Source organism: Pipra filicauda, unplaced genomic scaffold (genome assembly GCF_003945595.2).
Source record: "Pipra filicauda isolate LSUMZ 115617 unplaced genomic scaffold, ASM394559v2 scaffold167_size3244652_pilon, whole genome shotgun sequence".
Lineage (NCBI taxonomy): Eukaryota > Metazoa > Chordata > Aves > Passeriformes > Pipridae > Pipra > Pipra filicauda.
Window position 1 is genome coordinate 2,079,401 of NW_024104184.1, and position 22,933 is coordinate 2,102,333.

General features: G+C 41.9%; 1 protein-coding gene across 1 annotated transcript; it reads left to right on the forward strand.

The window, feature by feature from the left end:
* The first annotated feature begins 17,822 nt into the window (after positions 1–17,822).
* SYPL1 (synaptophysin like 1) lies at positions 17,823–22,352 on the forward strand. The gene is made up of 5 exons (XM_027751818.2): positions 17,823–17,891; positions 18,605–18,723; positions 19,882–20,086; positions 20,905–21,093; positions 21,961–22,352. The coding sequence occupies exons 1-5, from the start codon at positions 17,823–17,825 to the stop codon at positions 22,078–22,080; spliced, it is 702 nt and encodes a 233-aa protein (XP_027607619.2). The 3' UTR covers positions 22,081–22,352.
* The last annotated feature ends 581 nt before the right edge of the window (positions 22,353–22,933 follow it).

A 22,933-nucleotide genomic window follows, 5' to 3' on the forward strand; every position in this document is an offset into this window, starting at 1 on the left:
TTATTGTGGCTTAGGGCCAAAAAGGCAACAATGATACTTTTATTTGCACAGAATGTTTCATAATCCACTGGGGTTGCAACCAAGTGGGTTGTGTGCAGCTGTGCCATTCTCATTCAACTTCCTAAGTACCAAATTAATGTGCTGGTTTGTGGTTGTTACAGAAGACACCAAGTGGCCTGTTTTTCCTCCTCCTTGCTTGATAATGCATCCTGCTGTGAGTCCTCCTGAGGGCTGCTGCTGTTGACTTTTATCCTCCCAGGGCTAAAACAACATTTTAATACCAAACAGTGCATAATCAGTGCAAACCTGCCCTTGCTCTGGTCCCCAGCTGGCACAAGAGATGTATTTGTTTGAAACCCAAAAGGACAAACCATTCTTTCTCTTGGTTGATCATCTCCAAACTGCTTTACCTGGCAGCTTGGAGTGAGGCTCCTTCATCTGGAATCAATGTCTGTTCTTCTCCTTACTGCTAAGCCTAACATTTTCCTGAATAGCCAGGAATAGACTGACATTGTGGGGTTTTTAAGTTCACAGAGCTATGTGTTATTAATAATAGCCAAGAATCAAAAGTATTATGATTAAACAGTTCTAATAAATATAATTGAGAGAGACAGAAGTCTGAAGGCATTTTTACATCTGAAACAGGTTAATTCAAGCATCATAAAAATTCACTGCTATAAAGAATATAAATACCTGGAGCTTTTGGAGCAAATCCAGTCCAAGCCCAAAGAGCATCAACCAGGAATGCCTTTAATAAACATTTAATTAATCAATCATTCCTAACTCTCTTCTAGGAGGCATTTTACCTGGTAATTAGTTTATCTATGCTCTGAGGTCACATCATAGCCCAATGTGCTCCTCCTTCTGGGCAATATCATTGGTGGGTGCTCACTGATGGATTCCAAAGTCCCTGGTACAGCCGTGCTGGCTCCACTCCCAGAGGCTGTATCAGAGGGACATCCAGCACCACGGTGCTCAAACAGCCAGACCAGGTGAGTGCCCATCCCTGCACCCAGGGCTTGAGGTGTGGCTAGGTATCCGATGTCCCCCACAGCAGGCAAAGAGGGATGTGTTCTCCCACCAAGACCTGGGGTAATGCAGCAGCTTCCCTAATCACCTGGGATTTTGTTGGCAATGAGGAATCTCTTGTCTCCCTGCTGTTGCTGCCACTGTCCATGGGAGTCACAGGGGCAGGATTGAGCTGGACTTGCTGGGCATGCTGAAGGCTTATCCTCATCCTGTAGGAGCCACAAACCTCCCAAGGCAGCCAGTGAGAGGGCTGAAACCTGGACAATAGGCACCCCAGCTTGGGGCATGTTCTCCCCTCTGGGACATGAGCACTGGGAGATGAGCCTGACCACAGCTCTGTAAGCATCATCTGGCTCCTGCGGTGTCCAGAGCAGTTTACATCCAGGCCATGCTATAGCCCCAGTTCAAATACTGATAGTTATGAAACTATTTTGTTTTACTCGGTTTTCCTTTCTATGAAAACATGATAAGAAAGTTTATTTCAGCAACTGAACTGTGGGAATCCATTAGATAATTATCCCTGTCCAGCTTTCTGAACTCCTCTGTTGTCAGATGGAACTGGTTTCTTTTGAGGACTATCTTTATTTTGACTATTTATTTAGAATATTTATTTTGACAATCAAACTAGTATAAAAATGGTGCCTTGAATCCAGCCCTAGCCTAGCTGCTTTGGGGCTGAGCTGCATTAGATTTCAGAGACTGGAAACCAGTGCTGGGCTTGCAGAGGGTGCTCAGCTGCAGCCCTGTGGCTTGATGAATCACACCTAGCTTTGTCTCTTGAGGATTATGCTGGCAGGGTAGGGTCTGTGCCCTTTCCCTGCCCGTTTGTTTTCTAGGGCATTTGATCTCAAAAGGTCTATGAGGTCTTCTAGAGGGAAATGCTTTGTAACTTCTACTAATCATAAAATAAATCAGGTAGAAACACACATAGGGATCCTCTAGTTAGGATCTAGAACTGCATCTTGCCAAGGGACAGAGCTGACATCTCCTGAAGTGAAAGACTGTCCTCCTCAAAGGACAACAAAATATGAGGATTCCCCACCATTGTGGACAGACAGACAAATATGTCTGTTCTGCATCTCTTCAAAGATGCAAAGCCATCATGCTCAGCAGTGGCCTCGCTCTCAGGCTGGCATTGATTCCTGGAGGTTGGGACCTGCTGGAGTATCCCACGTGCACAACAGTACATACCAGTATTTTGACATGAGGGTGACAACCGAATGCCTTCACAGCTGGGTTGAGCAGTGTGTTGGAGTGAGGTTGCTGATCAAACTTGGCACGATATGATGGAATTGTGAACTGTGGGAGAAGCCAATATCAATAAATACCAGCATTTTCAGCACCAGTCTCAGTTATGTGAAGGGCCATCTCATTCTGTGAGCACTTCCCTCACACTCCATTATTGTCCAAGCAAGTTTCTTGGCTGCTTCCTCACTCCTGTGCTGGGGCATTTGTGGGAGGGAGGGTAGGGGATGGTGTCTCCCTTCCTCTGTGTTTGGCAAGCACACTGCCATCACCATCCTCACCATGGGGTTCCCTGCAGAGCATGTGGCAGCACAAATGACTGCACAGCAAGTGCACGACAGTCCTTGTGTCGAGCATGTCACCATGTCATTTGTCACTGCTGCAGTGTGACTGTTGATCTCTCACTGCTTGCAATTCTTTTTAATGAGAGTAGATGGACTTTAAAGCCCCAGAGGAGTGAATTCAGGCAGGGGAAGGTTGATGTGCAGCTCAGTCTTGCTGGCCAACTTCCTACTGCTCAAGCTAAGCCGAATTTGCTAGTTGCTAATGAGAAATGTGTGGATGTGCCTCTGCTCCAGGAGACCCATGTCCATCAACCCAGGTTGCTCCAACCTCCCATATCTGTAAGGGGATACAGGTAAATTTTCCATGGCTATCCTGAGTGGCAGGATGCACGCTTGTGTTGGGCTCAGTCACCCAGAGGGAATTCATAAAGTTCCCAGTGCTGACAGGAGCTACCAGGACAAGTAATCCCGGAAAGTAAGCCAGCACAGGTTGGTCACTGCCCATAAATCCAAGGAGGACACTGTGGCATGTATGGGCTTAACATAGGAGGGTAGGTATGACTGGGTGGGAGAAGGAGAAGGAGATACCATGTAGAAAAACAGGAAAAAATAGGATTTTTTTTCAAGGAAAAGCCTACTTTTTAAACAAAAATAGGAAAATATGAAGGAGTTTGGATGCTGCTCTCCTTCATCCTTTGCTTCCATAAGCAAGGCAGGGAACTGCAAAGCAGCTGCCAAACAAACCCAGAGAGTGTGAGTCCAAGGCACGTGGCAGCTACAGCTGGCACCATCTCAGCCCTGAGGCTTTGTCCTTCTGGGCCTGAAACCCGCCAGGGTGGCTGTGCCTGACTCTGGTCTCTTGTAAATTGCTATAAATCAGACATAGGTCCCCATCAAGTCACATTAGTGCCATCTGTACCTCATTTCTCAGTTTCTCATATGCCATTTCACAGGAATTTCCTAACTTTCTGATGCAGGTTGCCTTTTCCACACATTTTAAAGAAGGTGAATTAACTTGAGGCTGTTAATATATAAACCAAGTTGAAGCATTTGCTGATAAAACATAGACCTCAGTTTGATAATGACAACTGGAAATGTTGCTAGAGCAAAATGTAGCATCCAGAAACAGAACACTGGGTATGCACACGAGGATATTGAGCTGGTTTGATGGGGAGCATCGATTTTCCTCTACAGGCAATTGCTGCCACACAACTTCTCAAATACTCCCTGCTCCCGCTTTGTTCTGAAGTTAAAAAACGCCTGCGGTGCTGGGGACAGGGTTGATATAACAATAGGTCTTTTTGTCTTTTCTTGGCGACACAGGGAGAGCAAATTGCGAGGGAAAAAAAAGAAACAAACAAAACACGTGTCTGCCAAGATGAGGTTTGCCCTTTTTGCCAGTGGGCTGAGCAGAGCATGTAGTGTCTTTCTCAGAGGAATCATGACTGCAATGAAAATTACAATTCCAGTGTCAGGAAATCCTAAGTTTTCCCATATGAAATGACCAGAGGAGATTTTTTGGTCACTGAAGACTATTAGCCACTTCCCCAAAGACAACATAGGAGTTAAGAGTGCAAGCAGCTGCCCTCAAGTGACAGGACTATATAAACCTCTGTCTCGAGGGCAATAGAAATGAAACTACCTCTAGTGCTATTGGAAAATCCTTCCTTGTTTCTTACTGGGTACAACCAAGCAGAATTAAATCACTATTTTTTCCTTACTCAGGGCTGTGCATTATGTAGATGAAGGAAGATAAATGTATAACTGTCCATCTCTGGCAGCTTGTCTGGCTGATACTCTGTTCACAGGGGCTGGAGAAAACCAACTTCCAGAGTGAGGCAACAACTCATTTGTACTGAAATCAAGTCCTATTTTTCCTTTCAACTAGGGAAGATCCAACATCAACATTGCTGTCATAGCAGCTGCACAAGGAAATAAGTGATTTCCTGTCTGAGCATGTTCCATAACTCAGCATTTTATTTTTGTGCTAACCACAACCAGGTGTGTCACCCCACCCTGTACTGGGACACTCTACCCCATCCCCTGCCGTTGGAAAGACTGGGAAAACATCATCGGGGCAAAACGTGCCACAAAATGCCTGCTCAGTACTTGTGCCAAATGCCTTTCCTAGAAACGTGCTGCCAAGACAGAGCTTTCTAGACTTTTGGAGTAGCCAAGAACTGTTCTTGCAGCATACGCCCCTTCCTCCCAGAACTGTCAACCTAAATCAGGACAAGAAATCTATTCCTTGTGTCCTGGTTTTGGCTGCAATAAAGTTAATTTTTTTTCTTAGTAGCTGCTACAGTGCTGTGTTTCGGATTTAGTATGAGAATAATGTTGATAACACACTAATGTTTTAGTTGTTGCTCAGCAGTGATGACCCCTAAGTCAAGGACTTTTCGGTGTCTCATGCTCTGCCAGGGAGCCAAGAAGTCAAGAGGGAACGTGACCAGGACAGTTGACCAGAACTGGCCAAAGGGATATTCCATACCATAGAACTTCATGCCCAGTATATAAAGCAGGGAGAGTTGTCCAGGAAGGGTCGATCACTGTTCAGGGACTGGCTGGATATCAGTCAGTGGGTGGTGAGCAATTGGATTGGGCATCATTGTTTTTCCTCTTGGATTTTATTCCTTTCAATCTCCCTCTCTTTTCCACTACAATTGTTTTTATTATTATTGTTTTTATTATATTTTACTCTATTTCAATTATTAAACTATTCTTAATTCACAGGTTTTATGTTTTTCAGATTCTCTTCCACATCCCAGTGGGAGTACAGAGGGGGTGGTGAGTGAGTGGTCACATGGGGTTTAATTGCTGCCTGAGGTTAAACCATGATACCTCAGCACAACCTTCAGTCCAAACTTGCTCCAGAATCCAGAAGATAACGAAACTTTCTATCTGGCTATGTAAATTATGGAGAAAAAAAAATAAGACATCGATCCCTCTTATTTCCTTTCCTTTCCTCAGTAATAATTCTTATAATAAGACAAAAGAGTTAACCTGCATCCTAAAAGGAGCAGATTCTGCTTGGGTGCAGTGCCTCTAATGTCCGTGAGAGGGCTATCAGCAAGTACATTTGGGTTTTCCACTCATACAGAAACACAGAAAATGCACTGCCAGCTGATTACAAAATTCACAGGCACTCCCTGCTCCCTCACAAGCTTTTGCACAATCTCTGGCTCACACCGAAGTGCTCTTGCACCAGCTGGAGCAGGAGGCAGCAGCTGGGTGCAATGTGACCTCCTCTGCCCAAAGCAGCTCTTGCAGTGACAAAGTCATTAATGACTTCGCAGCATCAGGGGGCACTTCGGGGGTTCTGCTACCTCTAGCCCTGGCTCCCCACAGGTTCCTGGACAATTTTCTGCATTTTCAGAGTGTCTGAGACAAGTCCCAGGCCAAGGACGGATTTTCTTAATATGGCAGTTGAAATGAACCACATTTTAATCACATGTGGTTGAAAGACTCTGTCGTACCCATAATGACATATTTTGTGTCTGATCAGGTTTGAATTTATTCTCATCATTAAATAAGGCAAATTTTACAATAAAACATGCTTTCAAAGTGAAAAAATCAGAGCATTTTAACTGGAAATATGTAAAAATGAAATCTTATCTCTGTACGTGTATATTTTATTCATATATGTCACATATTAATCAAAATATTTCATACTTTTTTCCTTCTCTGTATATATCATACTATTACCTTAATCCAAAAGATGCTTTCTAAATTAGACACAATTTTTGGACAACACCAGAGAGATTGGGGGGGAATAAGCCATCTATAAGAAAAAAAAAAAAAAAGGAAAAGTTGAACCCCAAATCCTTTTCTAGGTCTGAGATTTTGCTACCATTCACTTTTACAGTCACCACTAGAGCTGGTGGCTTTTCTGAATGCACCTTGAAGGAAATTCAATCCGTCCTGAGGTCAACATGAATGTCAGCATTACCTTGATGGACAGGTCCTATTTGAGAGGTGCATGATCTGTAGGCTAGTGCTGGTTAATTGCAAAGGGCTGAATGTGCCCTTTAGATTGCTCCTTCAGCTCATCTGAGACTTTGTACATTATCTTTGGGACATTAAGCATGGCAGGATGAGCTCTCCAGGGAAATTTTGTGGTGTTGCCAGCATTCTGATGGCAGGTCCCATGGAACACGATGTACTTCTATCTCCAGCTTCTGGAGTCATATGATTATGTGAGGATCTCAGCTTTCATGACAATGAAGAGTATGCTTCTAGTCATTGACACTGCAGAGAAAAGCTGGCAAATGTCACCTCCAAAAGGCAAAAGATCAGAGGACAAATAAAAGGAATCTCAGCTACACCAAGAGACTGATTTTTAATTTAACTGCATGGCTTAAAAACAGCACAGTTTTGAGGACCAACTGTTAAATTTTGAATACTTGGAATAAGAAATAATATAATGAAATTCTTGAAGTGTGAAAAAAATTGCTCTTTTTTTTTTTTCTTCTCTCCCTGCCCTTCTTCCTTCCTTTCTAAGGCTCTAAGCTCTTTGATGCCTCTCAGTCCAGAGCTGCCATTGGAGGAGGATGCTGTTAACCAGTCAGACGGAGTGTGAGTACTGGGAATTTTCCAGGTTTACAAAACGTTTTCCTTGCATCTGCCAAAGCTGACGGCAGACGTTGCTGAACACGTGCCACTGGAAAATCACAAGCAGGCCGACTGCCAAATATGCAGAGCCCTTTGGACGGAGGCACGCCAGGGTCTTTTGAGTGTGAAAGGACGCTGCCGTGTCTGAGCCATCCGGGCGGCGCTGCCGGCCCCGGACACGTGTCAGCCCACGGCCGCCTTCCCAGCCAGGAGGGCTGGGGATGAGCCAGGCATTGCCCGAAGATCCATCCCGGGAGCTGCCGAGCTGCACGTCAGAGCGGGTCTTGAGGGAGGACTGTCCGCCTGCCGTCAGAAGCCGGCGTTTATTTGTAATGGAACAGGTTAAGTGGAAGTAAAGTGTTCAGCACGGAATAAACAATCTCGGCTAATGGCTTGTTGACATTCAATCGCAGTTCAGCAGGGACATCTCCAGCACCCCTTGAATCTTGTGCCAAGCCATTAAACCCTTCTCACTTGGCAATAGGCATTTGAAAAATGAGGCTAAAAAGAAAGCTACTGAGTAATTAGTCTACTGTGAGCATGTGAAGAAGAGTGTCACCGGTGTGGTGTGGGGAATTTTAAATTTATACTGTACATGTATATCCATACTCTCTGGCAGTGCCCAAAACTAGGAGAAAGATACCGAAAAGCATGTAAGTTTTTGTCCCAGCCTCAAATGAGTTGTGACACACAGGATTTGGTGAGGGAGTCCATTTGCCCGTGGCATTGTGGAAAAGAAGGAGATATTTTTTACAACTTGATGAATCTCATTACTGTCATAATTTCTGATCCAGAGAAAAGCTGTTGGGAAAGAATGAATCTATGGAACTTAGAGAGATCATAATTTTTCACAGGATCAAAGAATGGTTTCGGTTGGAGGAAACCACTAAAAATCATCTGGTCAAAGCTCCCTGCCATGGGCAGGGACATCTTTCACTAGAACAGGTTGCTCAAAGCCCATCCAACCTGACCTTGAACACTGGGCAACCTGTTCCACTGTTTCACCACCTTCATTGTAAAACTTCTTATTTATATCCAGTTTTGGTACTATGTGTCCAGGTGAGAACCTCATCTTACATGTACAGAGAAGACTGGAATATTCCCACATGAACACACACCTCTGTATACAACTGCTCTCATTTGAGTTGATTCCTGTCTTCATGCTTTTGCACTGAAGCCAAATACTTCCATTAAACTATTTATTTCCACAGGACATGCTCAATGGTATCCATTTTTGGAATATGACTTTCAGGGAGTTATTCTTGATTTATAGCAACTTAATGAAAAAATTGAATAAAGCTCCATCTTACAGAAGGCTTTGTCAAAACACTTAGGGCCTAAATTCTGCCTTCCATTAACAATATGCCTTTTAATCAGATGCTTGTAATTCATAGCTTAATGTAGATTATGTATGCATGTGTTATGTGCCAAGCCTATATATACCTGTTGGAGGGAGCTCCAAAAAATCCCAAACCGTCTGCTTTGGATGTTAACAGGAAAGCACAGGGAAGCTAGAATTTTTAGGCACTATGTATAGCCAAGAATTTGGTGCATGCTCAGTGCAGAAGGGATGAAGGGAGGAAATACAGGTGGATTTATGCCTTTACAGAACCAGCCAAGCTGGGACAACCTCGCAGCTTGCTGCCTGTGCCCCTCAGAGGTTGTTGCAGCTTTATGTACCGAAACGCTGCCTGGGGCTGACAGACTACCAGCAGGACTGATTAAACCAGCCACTGGAAAAATCCCCAGGAAGCTAGTCAAAACATAGCATTTCCAGCGCTGAAACACGAGCTGTGTTAGCTCCTAGAACCGACTCCTGGGTTTGGGTGTTTTAAATCACCCGTTCCCACGGGCGGGGGCCGCACAGCGGGTGCCTCTCACGGCGCGGCAGAGCCGGGGCTGTGCGGGGCTCTGCTCAGGTGAGGCACGACCCACCAGCCGTGTGCTACTGACCTGCGGGAATTTGCTGAAGGACTTATGGCAATGACAGTGGCATCGGGACATGTAAAGGATACCAGAGTGACTACATAATCAGGCAGCACAGAATTTCCTTCTGAGCTTTCTGTTCTTCAAAATTTTCTCTAAGTAAAGGGCTTATTTGTGAATATGATGAATGGCTCATGAAACGGCTTGTACAGCAGGATGCTTACAGTAAAATGGATTTGGAGCATAAAAGGCAGCATTATTATTATTCCCCTGCCTGCCTGGCTTCTTGCCAGCCTCCTGCTGCCTTCTATCTCCCATCACAGGAGGCTGGAAAAATTCCCCCTAGGATTGATTAACATGAGAGAGACCTGTGAAAAATGGAGGCGGTATGAAGGAAGGAGGAGATGGTGGAAGGAAGAAACCAGGCTTGCAAGCACTGACACCAGCAGTTGAGTGCCTGGAGAGGTGAGAGAGCGATGAGAGTCTCTTCAAGAGGGAATGAGAAGGAAATCCCAGGCAACTTCTCTCTCTACGGGTGTTCCAGCCCTCCCACAAAAATGCTGCTTCAATATGAGAAAAATTCAGGAGTGGCAAGGAGAGCCACTGCCCTGGAGCACTGTCAGTCAGGAAACTGATGAAGCACTCCAGGGCAGGAATTGGACACATGGACATGCTCCCAAATAATTCCCAGGCACAGTTCAGGAGTGAGGGTAGTCCAGAGATGGTTACAACCAGGTCATACAGCAGCCAGGGTTTGGAGGCTGAGGCTTTTTGAGCAGAAAGTCAGATAGCCCCATGTCAGCTGACTCGGAGTCCAGGAAGGTCCCCAGACACATTTCATTTGCTGAAGCTGAGGAAACGAAGGTTTTCTGCAGCATTTTATATTATATTTTACACTGTGTCCATATTGCCACTCAACACATTGATAAGGTCCGGAAAGTTAAGAAAATTTTTTAAAAATTAAGCTGAAAAAAGTCTTAAAGAAAATCTTCTACCTGATTTCTAAAACTCGTTCTGTGAGGGCCAGCTTTTTACAGTTCAAGTACTTGAAAGTCTGGACGTGTCAGGTTGCGTATAGGAGATTTTTTTCTTCTGGTTTCCTTGTGATATTGTTTTCCTAGGATAATTTGCCAACATTACAATATCTTTTTTCTCAAATGGCATCCTCATTTGCTCGGTTTCCCTGCCGAAAGTCATGCTCCTGTTGAAGCCCACAGTGTGTCTGGAAGGTATTAGTAGTGCTCCAGTTTTTTCTCTGATTAGAACCAACAAGAAAAAGCCAGGGGGGGTCACTGCACCTACTCTGTTTCTGCTAAGTGTCAAGTGCTGAAGCAGTCCTGAGGAAAGATGTTAAACATGTAGCCATTACAGTGCCAAGAGTACAGTTTGCTTTTTCTATGTGAAGATGAACTTGGACAAACCCTTGACTTGCACCAAAAAGAGAGCTCACCCTTGCAATTGGGAGACTATGAACTTTTGGACTAAGGATTTATGAATTTTTTTTTTAACTGAGTAGCATTTGCATTTAATGACATTAAGAAAGGCTTTTTTATTTACGTAGGTTGCTTGAGACCTGTTTAGTTTATGTTTTGTTTTCTAAAGAATTTAATCCTGTCAGATAATAACTGAATTAAATACATAGCAACACTTTAATTTTCTTGTGCCCTCTGTTTGAGATTTCACTTTCCTTGCTATTTTCACTATATTTAATCTGTATGTATTTTAGCAATTTTTGATCTAAAATATATCACCTACCCAGTGCATTTATTTGTTTTCAAATTCTTAACAGATTCTCTAAGAATATCTATTGTGTCTTGTTTGGCAGACAAATATTACCTGCCTGACCATCTGTATTCGCGTACAGTTATTCCACCCAAGTACACAGACTTCCTTCCTCACCATTTAGAATGAGAAATATTTGTACTGTTGAATAGATTAATTTTTATTTTGCGGCCTGATGTCCACGACCTGGAGCTGAGTTATAAACCTGTCATTTGCCAGGGCTCATTATCCACTGACTGCATAAGCTATTGTTACCAGGATAAATTTAGAATTCATCTGAAAATCACAATTAATCATTTGACCACCTCTACAAATAAGGTCAGCCAACATTTCTTGTCTCTAAGTTCAATAAGTTTGCTGCCAGAATATCTTCTGAGTTTTAGCTGCCTTGATTTGTGTTATAATCAGAAATATCTCATTTCACATTCAAATTACAACACTAACTCAAGTGTGTTGGCAAGTCTTTTAAAGTCTCACATATTCAAAATATATGCATAGACAATAAAGTAGCAAGATCTGAAATAATTACTATTTATACCCTTCCGTTGTTTTCTCCAAAAGCAGTACTTTAGACTTAGATATTGTTTTCAGAATGATTAAGCTGACTCCTAAAATGTTTTTCCTAAAATGTTTTTGTTTTTTCAAGTCCAATAATGCTTCATGACTATTTCCATCTGGTAGTAATAGTCCTGTTTATTCTGGAACATCTTGGTTTATATTATGCCTCTGTGTCACAAAATCTATTGAAATCATGCAAAACACCAATCTCTCTGCCAAAGTCAATAAAATTACTACTTGTTGAAGAAAATAGTAAACAACAGAACTTCATAATGATGTCATTAACACATCCTTTGTCAACAGTTGGGAAATCTGGAACCTTCAAGAAAAACAAAGAAGGAAAAAAAAGTAATGCATTCAGCTCAATTGTATAATTAATTATACATAAACTTCTAATGAGATTTGGTTAAAAATGCAAACAATTTTATAGCAGCATGTAGAGTGGATGCTGCGTTTCAATCACCCAACAAATAAATGGACACATTTTAAAACTTCTTTAATGTTGAGAGTCAGTATTCTACAACAGGTCCTGAGCTGACCTTGAGTCCAGTTCAGGAGCCCAATTTGGCACATTTGGGAACTCGGAAGGGATTTTGTCCTACCCTGCATTTTCTGCTGGGAGCAAAATTCTCCTCTTTGTGTTTGGACACTCCTGAGATGTTGCCTCAAACCACCTCTTGCTTTGTGCCAGCACAAGCTTTTTTCACATCCATTTGGCACAAAAAATTCTACTTACGGGTTTATTTTTCGTTCTGATCAGTTCAAACGTGTGACAATATAACCTCCTGCAGAGAACAGCGGAGCCATGGATGGAGCATGTTTATTTAATTGTCAGTGCCAACCAAGCAGCACGTAAAACACCAGAAAACCCAGCAGTTGGCTGAAGTGTGATGGACAGATATTGCCTGAAGTAGCATGATATGGTCAAAACTGAATTTACTAGATTAATTCTCAGAGATTACTGTCAAAAAAAATGAAGAGAGGGAAAAGGGAAGGGTTTTTCTGATTTCTAGATTCATCAAAAAGTAAATTAATAATAGCAGTACAGAGGTGTGCTTTGCTGTAAGGTATAGATCACACGCAGTACTAAGCACAGTGAGACTAGTGTATATTCAGAGATGCTACTGACAACCCACATCAACCTTAAGTGCTCTGACCGCAGCAGAGAATACCTTCTAGCCCCTTTCCACCTATTTTCCACTTCAAATCAGCCATTCTTAATGGCTTCGCTTCATCTAAGAAATTCTGTTGGGTTTCAGAAATTACAAACACAAATTAATAATAATTTATTAAATTAATAATAACCTCATGATGAAAATGGGCAATTTCTACCTTGTGCACTGTCCCAATACGCCACTAGATGGTAGAACAGGACTCTGCACAGTCCTGCAGCCACCCAGCATGCCCAGGCAAACCCTTTCAATAAGCAGCTGAATCAATTCTGCCTGAAGATTCATAACTCCGCAGTGCAATTTACACATTTTTTTCCAACTGAATGCATCATATTCTTTGTCTTTTAGAGTTGTTATCCTCCAAAACTCTGTCTTCAGCAATTACTTTCCAAAGTGTACTCAGAGAACAAGGCACACCCCAGCATCCTGTAAAGGGGAGGTCCCATAGTACCTAGTTAACACCTACAGAGTGATGAGCTATGAAAATTAAGCCACAGGATTCGCCTGTAAATTGTGATCCCCTATGGAAATCACACTGCCTGGGAGGCAAGAGCAGCTACAGGAAACTTCTGCTCTGAAACATCCTCCAGAGGAGCTACTGCCTCACTGAGAAGGGCTTCTTTCTCTCTTGCCCTTTGGAAATGCACACAGAAATGTGGACGGTAGGGGACATGATTATCTGCCCTTCAGTGGCTTCCCCAGGAATTAAGGAGAATAACAAGAATTTTTACACATGCAGTAGTAGAAAATTAAACTTCAAGGCAGCAAGGGTACTAATAAGCACCATAACAGTTCAGAAGTAACTAAGCTGCTGTGAGAAAGCTAAATAAAGGCAGCGTAAAATACTTAGAATTTGGGTCTTTTAAAAAAATTGATACGGTATCTCAGAAAATTTAACTTGTATTAACTACAGAACTTAAAACCTGCTTGGATAGGAGAGACAAATGGCACATGCAGTGAAATATATCTCAAGGACTTTTAGCAAAGATCAAACACACTAAACAGTGATTTCTTGGAGAAAAGGCAAAGAGGTACTACAAAAGTCAGGGAAAAGGATGAATGTAACTTCATGTTTTTATTAGACAGCCAATGAGAAATAAATGGAACAGTAAATGTGTTCGCAGGTCTGAAGAGGAAAGATTTAAAGTATCAGAGTGCACAAGCAAATAAAATTATTTAGATACTAGAACACAGACAAACAGCTAACAAAATGCAGCCCATTACATCACCAGAAACTACCTGTAGAGAGTTATGTGGAATGTAAGATTTATCTAATCTGGGAGGAAGAAAAGCACTTTCTCCACCTGAAGTTTCCAGACCTGCCAAATAGAAGCATTGTGGACAGAGCAGTCCTGTGCAATGGTGCCTCCCCTGCCAGATAAGTATTAACTTAATCACCCACTCTTGCTTTATCTATAAACACAGAGTTCAGAACTTCCCTGAATTAATCCTTGTTTGGATTGCATAGGGGATTGGATGGGCTAAGAACATCGTGAGCCGTCGGTTTTTTTCCTCTGCTATCACAAGCAACATATTCTGAACTCCTTCTAAAACAATTTTCTTTCAGTGTTTGCCTTCTGTTGGAACATATTTCCAGAATCTCATACTCACACTTTATGTTCAACATAAATTATATTCTTTGATTACATGCAGTGATCCCTTTGGTAAATCTGCCTTTTAGCACAAATCTCTGCCTTCTCTGTGTCCCTTGTGAACTCCAAGCCAGCAGTAATACCTGAAGTTACCCTTCATTTTGCTGAACCACCCAAGTTCTTTCACTCTTAGAAAATGAGGTCTTTGTGACCCTTAATCATCCAGATAGTTTGAATTAATCTTCCACAAGCATTAGTAAATGAGACCTGCACGGTGCTCCAGGGGAAGCTCACTCACTCCTCACGCAGGGGCACAGCCACTTTGCTGTCTCTGTTGCAGACACGTCTCTGGGGCAGCCAGGAATCCCACAGGCCTTTTCCACAGCCTTGTCAGACACCATGAGACCAGCAATATAAACACCTTTGTCCTTTTTTATTTTCCAGAGGATGGGACCTGGTATATTGAGAAACAGGGGTTTTTTTCACTAATAATATTGATTTTCAGTTAAAGAGCAATCAGGTACCTACTTTCTAATTAAATCAGTGTTTACATCAGTTTTATATCCTCTCAGAGTCATCAAATATCCACCAAAAGCTCCCAGAACCTGGAATTATGTTGCAGTGTCAACTATTATCAACCCAGTCTTTTGATCAGCTTAAGCATCAGCTAATCAGCAAAAACTGACTTCCAAACGACTGTGTAGCTTGACATTAACTGTATTGTTCTAATTTAATTCTCTATCAAGAGGGTTCTGCATCAGTCACTCCATCTCTTTTCTCAGGAATAGAGATAAATGGATAGGCCTATATTGCCTTAGCACTCAGACATCTGGATCTTAACCAGTGTTTCATAGATGACCGGCAATTATTGTTCATGATAAGAGAGCTCCTTTATCAGCCCTGCCCAAGCTGGGGTTGCTGGGTATTGACAACTGATATAGAAGCTTTAGCAGATGTGACTCAGCACTCCCCTGAGACATGGTGGAGTGGAAAGGATTTATTACATGATTAGCATATTAATACTGTCCTGCTTTTTCCCAAATACAGAATACAATATTGGCTGTTCCTGCCTTATTCTCTCTCTCTCTCTCTTTTTTTTTTTTTAAGGTGATTCCATCATTTCTGTCTGTTCACTTCGATATAAGCTCTTCTTGTCCTCCTGTGTTTCAAAAATGCATAGCTGTTGTCTGCAAGCCTGTAGACCATATACTGGTCCCTTGATCCATTTGCTTTCTTATCACTTTTCTTCTTATCACTCTTCTGCAATTTGTATTATTATCAGCTTCTCCTTTCTCACATTTGTTCTATATTTTTTATACTTCTGACACTTTTCCTTTAAGCCAAGTTAATTTTTCAATCAAAATAATTCTCTTTTTCTGTAATAGGCTTTTTTGGCGCTCCTAAACAGTATACAGTCTTCCTACTTAAACTCTTCCTTGCAGAGATTGATCCAGAATTTGTTTCAGGTTATGAAATTAACTCTCAGGAAGGACCACCTACATTTTAATGTTTGATATCACCTTGGAATGCAATCCACTATAAAAAATGTTCCAAAATACTTTTAACCTCAGTAGACAGATAAGTTATATGGAGTGAAAAATTAACAGTCTTTTCCACTTTTGAATTAAGAAGCCCACAGCTAGAACAATGTATATAGTTCAGAGTACATCCATACTGGAGATGTGAAAAGACTTGAGAGAGAAAAAACATATAAAACATATAAAAAACCAAAGGAGCATTTTTTAAGAATGCCTTAAATAATGAAATGGTTTTAACTAACTGACAAGTGGAAAAGGAGAGTAATCAAACAAGGGTCTATATGTGTTTTTAGGGAGATACATTGCTTGTAGGATTTAAGTAGAATATGGGGAAGAGGGAAGGAAGAGAAAAAAATTACAGAGGTAATTGGATGAAAGGACAGGGAGTTGCTTGGTTGATTTAGGCTGAACTAAGATTTTATATTGCACATATATATGGAGCAGATTTTCTTCAACATGGAGGATGTGGAGAAGACAAGCAAAGAGATATTTCATCTTCATCTGTCCCTGGTTTTGTATTCCTGTTTTACTCCTTATAGGCACTGGCTATCCAGGCAGCTAAGCTAACCAAGGTAGCTTGAACCCTCAGCACTGCTTCTCTGGATCATGGGGGATTTTTTGTGAGATTCATGTATATAACAAAAGCAGTGAAAGAAAGGAAAGAGGCCTCCTTTCCACAGCTCTGGCTTGGACTACCTCCGGGATCCCATGGTAGGAGGCAGATGTCAGCACCTCTTTTGGTCATTGTACAGAAAGCTAGGGTCAAAAATCCTCCTTGAACTGTGTGAGTTCTTGCCAATGTTTTGCAAGTGCAGCCTCAGGCCAGCTGAAACACTGACTCTTTGCTATTGTTCTCACATGTAGTCCCCAGCTGGGAAGCTTCCTCATGTATTCCCACCTTTGGCTGGCCTCCCAAGACTTATTCAGAGTAGTAACATCCATCAAGCAAGCTCAGTCGAAGTTGACCCCAGTCTCCATAATCCTGACCAGTCTTTCCTTACCTATCAGTAACAGGTCCATAAAACACCTCAGCTTGTCAGCCCTGGGACTGAAGAGCTGCACCAGCCCTCAGCAGTTTAGTTTGAGCCAAGGCTCTGATGCACTAGGGAGAGCTGATCCCCGTGACCCTGCAGCACGTCACCACCACAGCTGAGCACGCATCTGCTCCTCCATGGAGACTGCTGGCCCCCTTCAGCACCAGCTGCTGCACCCACTAACTGCACCCAGGAGCTGCACTCCAAGCCAGCTCTTCCATTGGCATCTCCTTGGCACCTGCTGCAAGGCTGCCTGGTGGCAATAACAGGGCTCAGCTGGGATGAAACCTCCCAGTACCCTTTGGCCAGGGTCTGCTCACAGATCTTCCTATAAGCTGTCAGATCAGGTAGATTCTACCAGGAGCAGCCATAGCTTTCCTTAGCCACCCCTTCCTTAGAGCATCACCAGACACCCTGATGCTCCTCAGAAGGTTCCCTGGAGTCCCCCAGCAATCCCTGAAGAAGCTTCTAAAAGATCTTGAAGCAGAGCCAGGAAATTGCAGCAGTGAGTGCTGTGCCCATGGTCACCTTGGCTCTCCGGCCAGGGAGGAGGGCAGAGGACAGCCTCTCTCACAACCCTTCTTCAGCATGAGTTCTAGCTCTTCACTTTTACTGGTGATTAACACATCAGCAACAAAGCAGTCACAATCAAATCACATCACAAATTAAAAAAGTAGTTGATGAGATTTTGGCAAACATGAATTGTCAAGTGCCCCTGCCTTGTTTGTCATCAAATCATCAAGCTCAAAGTATGGCACATATGATTGTCCAAAGTGTGCAGTGGAGGAAGGGGATGGGGAAGAAGTCACTGTTTACTCACTGCACAAAATGGCCAATGCTGTTCCTCCTTGTGACAGTCACTGCACCACTTCCCCAGCCCACAGAAAGGTCTGAGGCTGAAGAGCCCCAGCTGAGGGATCTGTGGGTGGGTTCATCCCCATTGCCAGGTGAGGGGGTGTGGCAGGGGTATGGGGTGCCCTTATAAAAAGGTGCTGCTGAGGCTGCTATAGTGGGCAGGTGTTAGTCTTGGTTCCTGCTTGCCTCTCCCAGGATGGCTGGCTTGAGAGTGGACTTCAGCATGTTCCTGGAGGCTCTGGGCTTTGTTAAGGTCCTTGAGTGGGTGAGTGGGGCTGTTTCCTCTCCTTCCCCAGGCCTGGCTTTGCTCCTGTGCCTGAGCTGGGTAGAGCTGAAGAGGTGTGAGCTAATGGGCTGCCACCTCTCTATCCCCAGTTGCTGGTAGTGAGCGTCCAACACGAGGCTGCTTGTCAGCCAAGCCCTCTGGTTGGCAGTGAAGAAAACACTTCTGCAGATACATAAACTCAATGTGTTAATTACGAGTGTGTTACAGTACCTTATAGTGCTGTGTGTTGCATGTTCTGATGATCGGGGGTGGCCAGTGACCAAAGGGAAAATAAGAGCTACTTAGAGAGTTAAGTTGATGTGTGATACTCTGAGCACGTACCTTCTGGTTACTCTAACTTACAGTTGTGGATATCTGAGACTTGTAAAAGTATTTCCCTGATCAACTGCAAGAGATACTGTGCTGGCTGTTAGCATTTAAAAAAGAAACAAAACCAAAAACCCAGACAAAAGACTTTTTCTGTACGACTAAAAATAAACACAAAGTACTTTCAAATGGGCTTTGGTTAGCAGTGTTGCTCATGGTTTCGGGTTACAGAAACTCAAAATTTTCTTCTTGATATCACTTCATATTTGAGCTTTACTAACTTTGTCCCTATTTCTTGTCATATTTAGCTGTTTGAGCTGAATGTAGAGTTTTTCTTTTGAGCTTAAGTGATGTGCACTAATGTGTCTGTGTATCAATTCCTATAGATCTTTGCCATTTTTGCTCTTGCCACATGTGGAGGCTTTCAAGGTAAAACTACCCTTCTAGTTTCCTGCGAAGGTGTGGTAAACAAAACAGTTACAGCTGCTTTTGCTTATCCATTCAGGTGAGCATTAGCTCTGCGGTGGTCACTCAGTGGTTATTTATTATTCTCTTTTTCCCCATCTGTCTCCTTATGATTATGTACTTATTGTATATATCTAAATGAAGATGTGAAACTTCTGGCTTGCTTTGTAGGAGCAATACATAAATATTTAGTTGTAATTGTTCAAAGCATTGTAGCTGTTCATGCTTTATGGAAAGAAGAAGGTAGAAATGGCAATAGACTGTGTTACTGCTTTGTATTTCTCTACCTTAAGCTTTAGTCTAGCAGTGCATGAATGCTACAGAAAGTAATTAGTAGGCAAAACAGTACAATTAATTTTAACAGCCCAATCTTTATCAATTTGTAGCTGCTTTGAAGGCCTAGATAAGATTATTTTGGATGTGCCATTATCCTACAAGTTTGCAAAGACTGAAAGGAAAATACATACTTCTCAGTTTATTCCACCATTAGCTTTCTGAGGGTGTTGGGCACAGAAAAACTAAATACTCCAGTGTCACTGCAGTGCCCTTGTAGAGACAAGCTCCTGTTCTGGAGCAGGAGGACGAAGCTTCCTCCTTGCCCTTGCAGCTGTACAAGTGCAACAAGCACAGGGTCAGTGTTTCATGTGTGTTCAATCAACATAAGTATTGAAATGGATTCAGAAGCCACCCAGCAAAAACCACTGTGAAAGTATAGAATTTGGCCACAAAGCCCAACATTGTTAACAGCATTCGGAGGGAAGAGTGGGGATCTGAAATGATTTTGTCCTGGTTACTGAGCGGTCACTGCTAGTCACATGAGTTTTACTCAGCTTCTGTGCTTGCATTTTCCTGTAGCTGTAATGCAACTATGCCTTTTAACTCTTGATCCCCTTATTTAATTGCCAGTCTAAAATAATGTTAAGTCTGCTTCCAAATTGGAGTTTCTTAGTTCAACTCAGTAAGATTATGATCCTTTTCCCAAAGCTACTACTGTAGATCTCAGCGTGGGATAGGGAACAATCTTCAGATAGCTTGACAAATATTTGTTGTGTAACTGCTACATTATACAAATATAAATAATCTTATAAAGTAAACTTATGCAACCGGAATGTTTAAGCACTGTTATTATGAAGCATGACAGCATGAAGTTTCTACTGTATAACAAACTCTAACTACATGAAGGATATAATCTTTTCAGGTTGAATACTGTTGAATTTAGTGCACCAGACCCAAAAGGCTGCGCTGGTACTTGGACTGACGTCCATCTTGTGGGCAACTTCTCCTCTTCTGCACAGTTCTTTGTTACACTTGCGGCGTTGGTGTTCCTCTACTGCATGGTTGCCCTTGTGGTATATATTGGATACAACCATGTCTATCAGCAAAATAACAAGTTTCCACTAACTGTAAGTAATACTAAGATATTTTAATGTTTTGACTTTCAAACCACAAAGAGATGAGGAACACTGCTAATGCAAGAATAACTCGTGGATACTCAGTAGTTCTGAAAGTTACATGGCTTGTGAGCACAAGTATCTTGGACTAGTTGCTAGAGCACTCCAGCAGAAAAGGGGGCCCAAAGCCCTTGGACTTCTATGGCATCATACCTTATGCAGTTATTGAAGCAGAGTGGAGTGAATTTTCACTTTCTCAGGTGAACAATGTCTTCACCACAACTTTTTTTTTCTTTGGTATCATGTATTTGAATATACAATTGTTTTATAGGTGGGACCTCTACTGTTATTCTCTGAGAATTTTCCCTGTGTAGAGCACCTGCTGTGCAGATGCAATTAGCAGAGGGAAGTAGTTACCTTGTGAATTTTAGTCACCTTAAATATCGAAGCCTAGAATGAGAAATTTCAGAGCACGCTCAGAAATGGATCCAGTGACCTCAGGCCAGATCTAAATCACCTGCCCCTTCTCCCCTGTCACCTCCACTTTTACTGAACTTTGACTTAAATTTTTATAATGTAAATGTTAGGCATCTGATTTTTTAGAAACATATTTCTTATGAAGGATAAGATTGCTTATGTTTGATAGATGCAAAGGTTTTGTACCTGATCATCAACATTGTGCTGTAATTGCAACATTGTTCATGACTAAACTTGCTTGTGATCATTAGCACTGATGCAGATAATTTGGATATAACTGATACTGTCTCTGCCTTGCTCCTATGTATATTCCTGTGTTTTTTAACCTACTAACAAATACTTCTCATGTGTAGGACTTGGCTATCAGTGTCTTGATAGCCATTTTGTGGATGGTCAGTACTTTTGTTTGGGCAAAGGCACTTGCTGACATCAAAATGTCCACGGAGGCCAACATTATTCCAGGAATTGAAGCTTGTCAAGCACCAGGAACAACATGTAATTTTGTTTCTGTGACCAGCATGGGAATTCTGAACTTGTCTGTGGTATGTATGCCTTTCACCATATGGGTACAATAAATGTGTTGGAAAATAACAAATGGCACCTGAGAGTCCTGTTCTACTGATTACATGTATTGCTTTGTGTTAGAATTGCTTTATGTGTTATTAGTCATTCAGGCCCATTAATAATGTGGTAAAACACCAAGCAAATTCTTTTCTTTAGAAGAAAACATTTCTTTGAGGGAACAAGATAATCAACTTGTAGGATCTATTTCTGGAGCTGTTAGATGCAGCATTTTCAGACACATTTGAGTCCCTATTATTTATGCCTGTAGACAAGAGCACCTTAAAATATGTTACTGAGCCACCCAAGTGGTTTGCTGACTGATATAAGTCGGGAAGAAACACTATGATTCCTGCTGTCTTTTGGTGCCAAACCCAGCTTTTTAATCAACTGTGAGAATTGTTATACATCAAATCAAGGTTCCCTGTAATACAATGATATAAAGCTCATGTTCAGAGAAAGAATGCTTCAGAGCAGAGCAAATTAGGCTTATTGTATGATCTTCCTAGTGAATTCTGCTTTTCAAAGCTCTGGCTGTTATTCATTGTCCCAATAATAATTAATCATATGCTCAGGGAGTGCATATGCGGAGGTGCTGAGTGACTGAAAAGAATTTGTCTAATTCTGTGCAAAGGATAGAGAAAGTCGACTATCTGATCTCCAAAGAAGTCTGTTAAAATAGCTTGTCATACTCTAAAGAGTGTCAAAATGTCTTTTCCAAGCCAAAAGGGTGCCAAAAATGGTGGCTGTTTATGGTTTGCAAGGCATATTATTGTTTGGTTTTTTTAAAAAAGGCAACACAACTAAACACAACAAACTCAGTCTCACTTTTTTCCCTCACTCTACAGGTATTTGGCTTGCTTAATGCAGCTTTATGGGGAGGGAATGTTTGGCTGGTATACAAGGATACCAAGTTGCACAACCAATGGAACAGAATTTCTGAAAGTCCAACTGAAAGAGAAGTATAAAAACAAGTTGATACTTTAAAATGCTTCCACTTTCACACCTCACTGCCAAGAGCATGGATTAGTTAGGATTTGTTTCAGTAATAACTGATAATACTTCATAAAAACTTCTGGTTTTGTGCTACGGTTTGACATAAAGTCTCGCATACTCCAATTGAAGCATTTAATTATCTTGCAATATATTATGCCTTTTGAAGTTGTGCAGCTCTTTATTACAATTTTTCAAGAGCAAAATGATGAGGTTATCTGGATGCTGACCCTTTCTGGTTCTTAACATAGCCTTATAGGAGAGATGGGTGAGTTGAGTTCTAACAAGCTTTATCTGAAAAATGAAACCAGGGCATGCAAAAGTGCAATTTGGTTTCTTCCTATCACTAATACCTTGCAAAAATCACCTGAGTAGACCTTGTAGCTCTGTCAGTGTTACAGCCATGACATGTAGGTTTCCAGGTACTTCATTCAGATCATGGTATCAAACCTGCTGACAGGCCTGTCAGGAAGGACATTACTTCTGTGTTCAATATGTTGTTACTATGTAAGGGCTTGGGATGATCTCTGAGCAAGGAGATTTTTTGGATGAGTTTATACTGAAACTATAAGATAAGATGAGGGTTTATATATGTGTGGAATAGAGGACTTAAACACTGAAGGCAAAGTTGGGGAGAAAAAATAAAATATGGCCCAAAACTCTTATAAATACTGTAGAAATCAAAGTTGATATATTGTAACTGCTACTGCCTGAGCTTCTGTGTATTCCCTTCGAGGTGCATAAACAATGTTTGTGTGTGAAATAACATAACTGGAGATGTCTGAATATGAGTAATTTTTTCATTGATGTTGTTCAGCTCATCCATTG

Coding starts and splice junctions, on each gene's coding strand:
- SYPL1 (XM_027751818.2), top strand. CDS start 17,823: ATGGCTGGCTTGAGAGTGGACTTCAGCATGTTCCTGGAGGCTCTGGGC. Junction 17,892..18,604: donor TTGTTAAGGTCCTTGAGTGG/GTGAGTGGGGCT, acceptor CAATTCCTATAG/ATCTTTGCCATTTTTGCTCT. Junction 18,724..19,881: donor GCTTTTGCTTATCCATTCAG/GTGAGCATTAGC, acceptor TAATCTTTTCAG/GTTGAATACTGTTGAATTTA.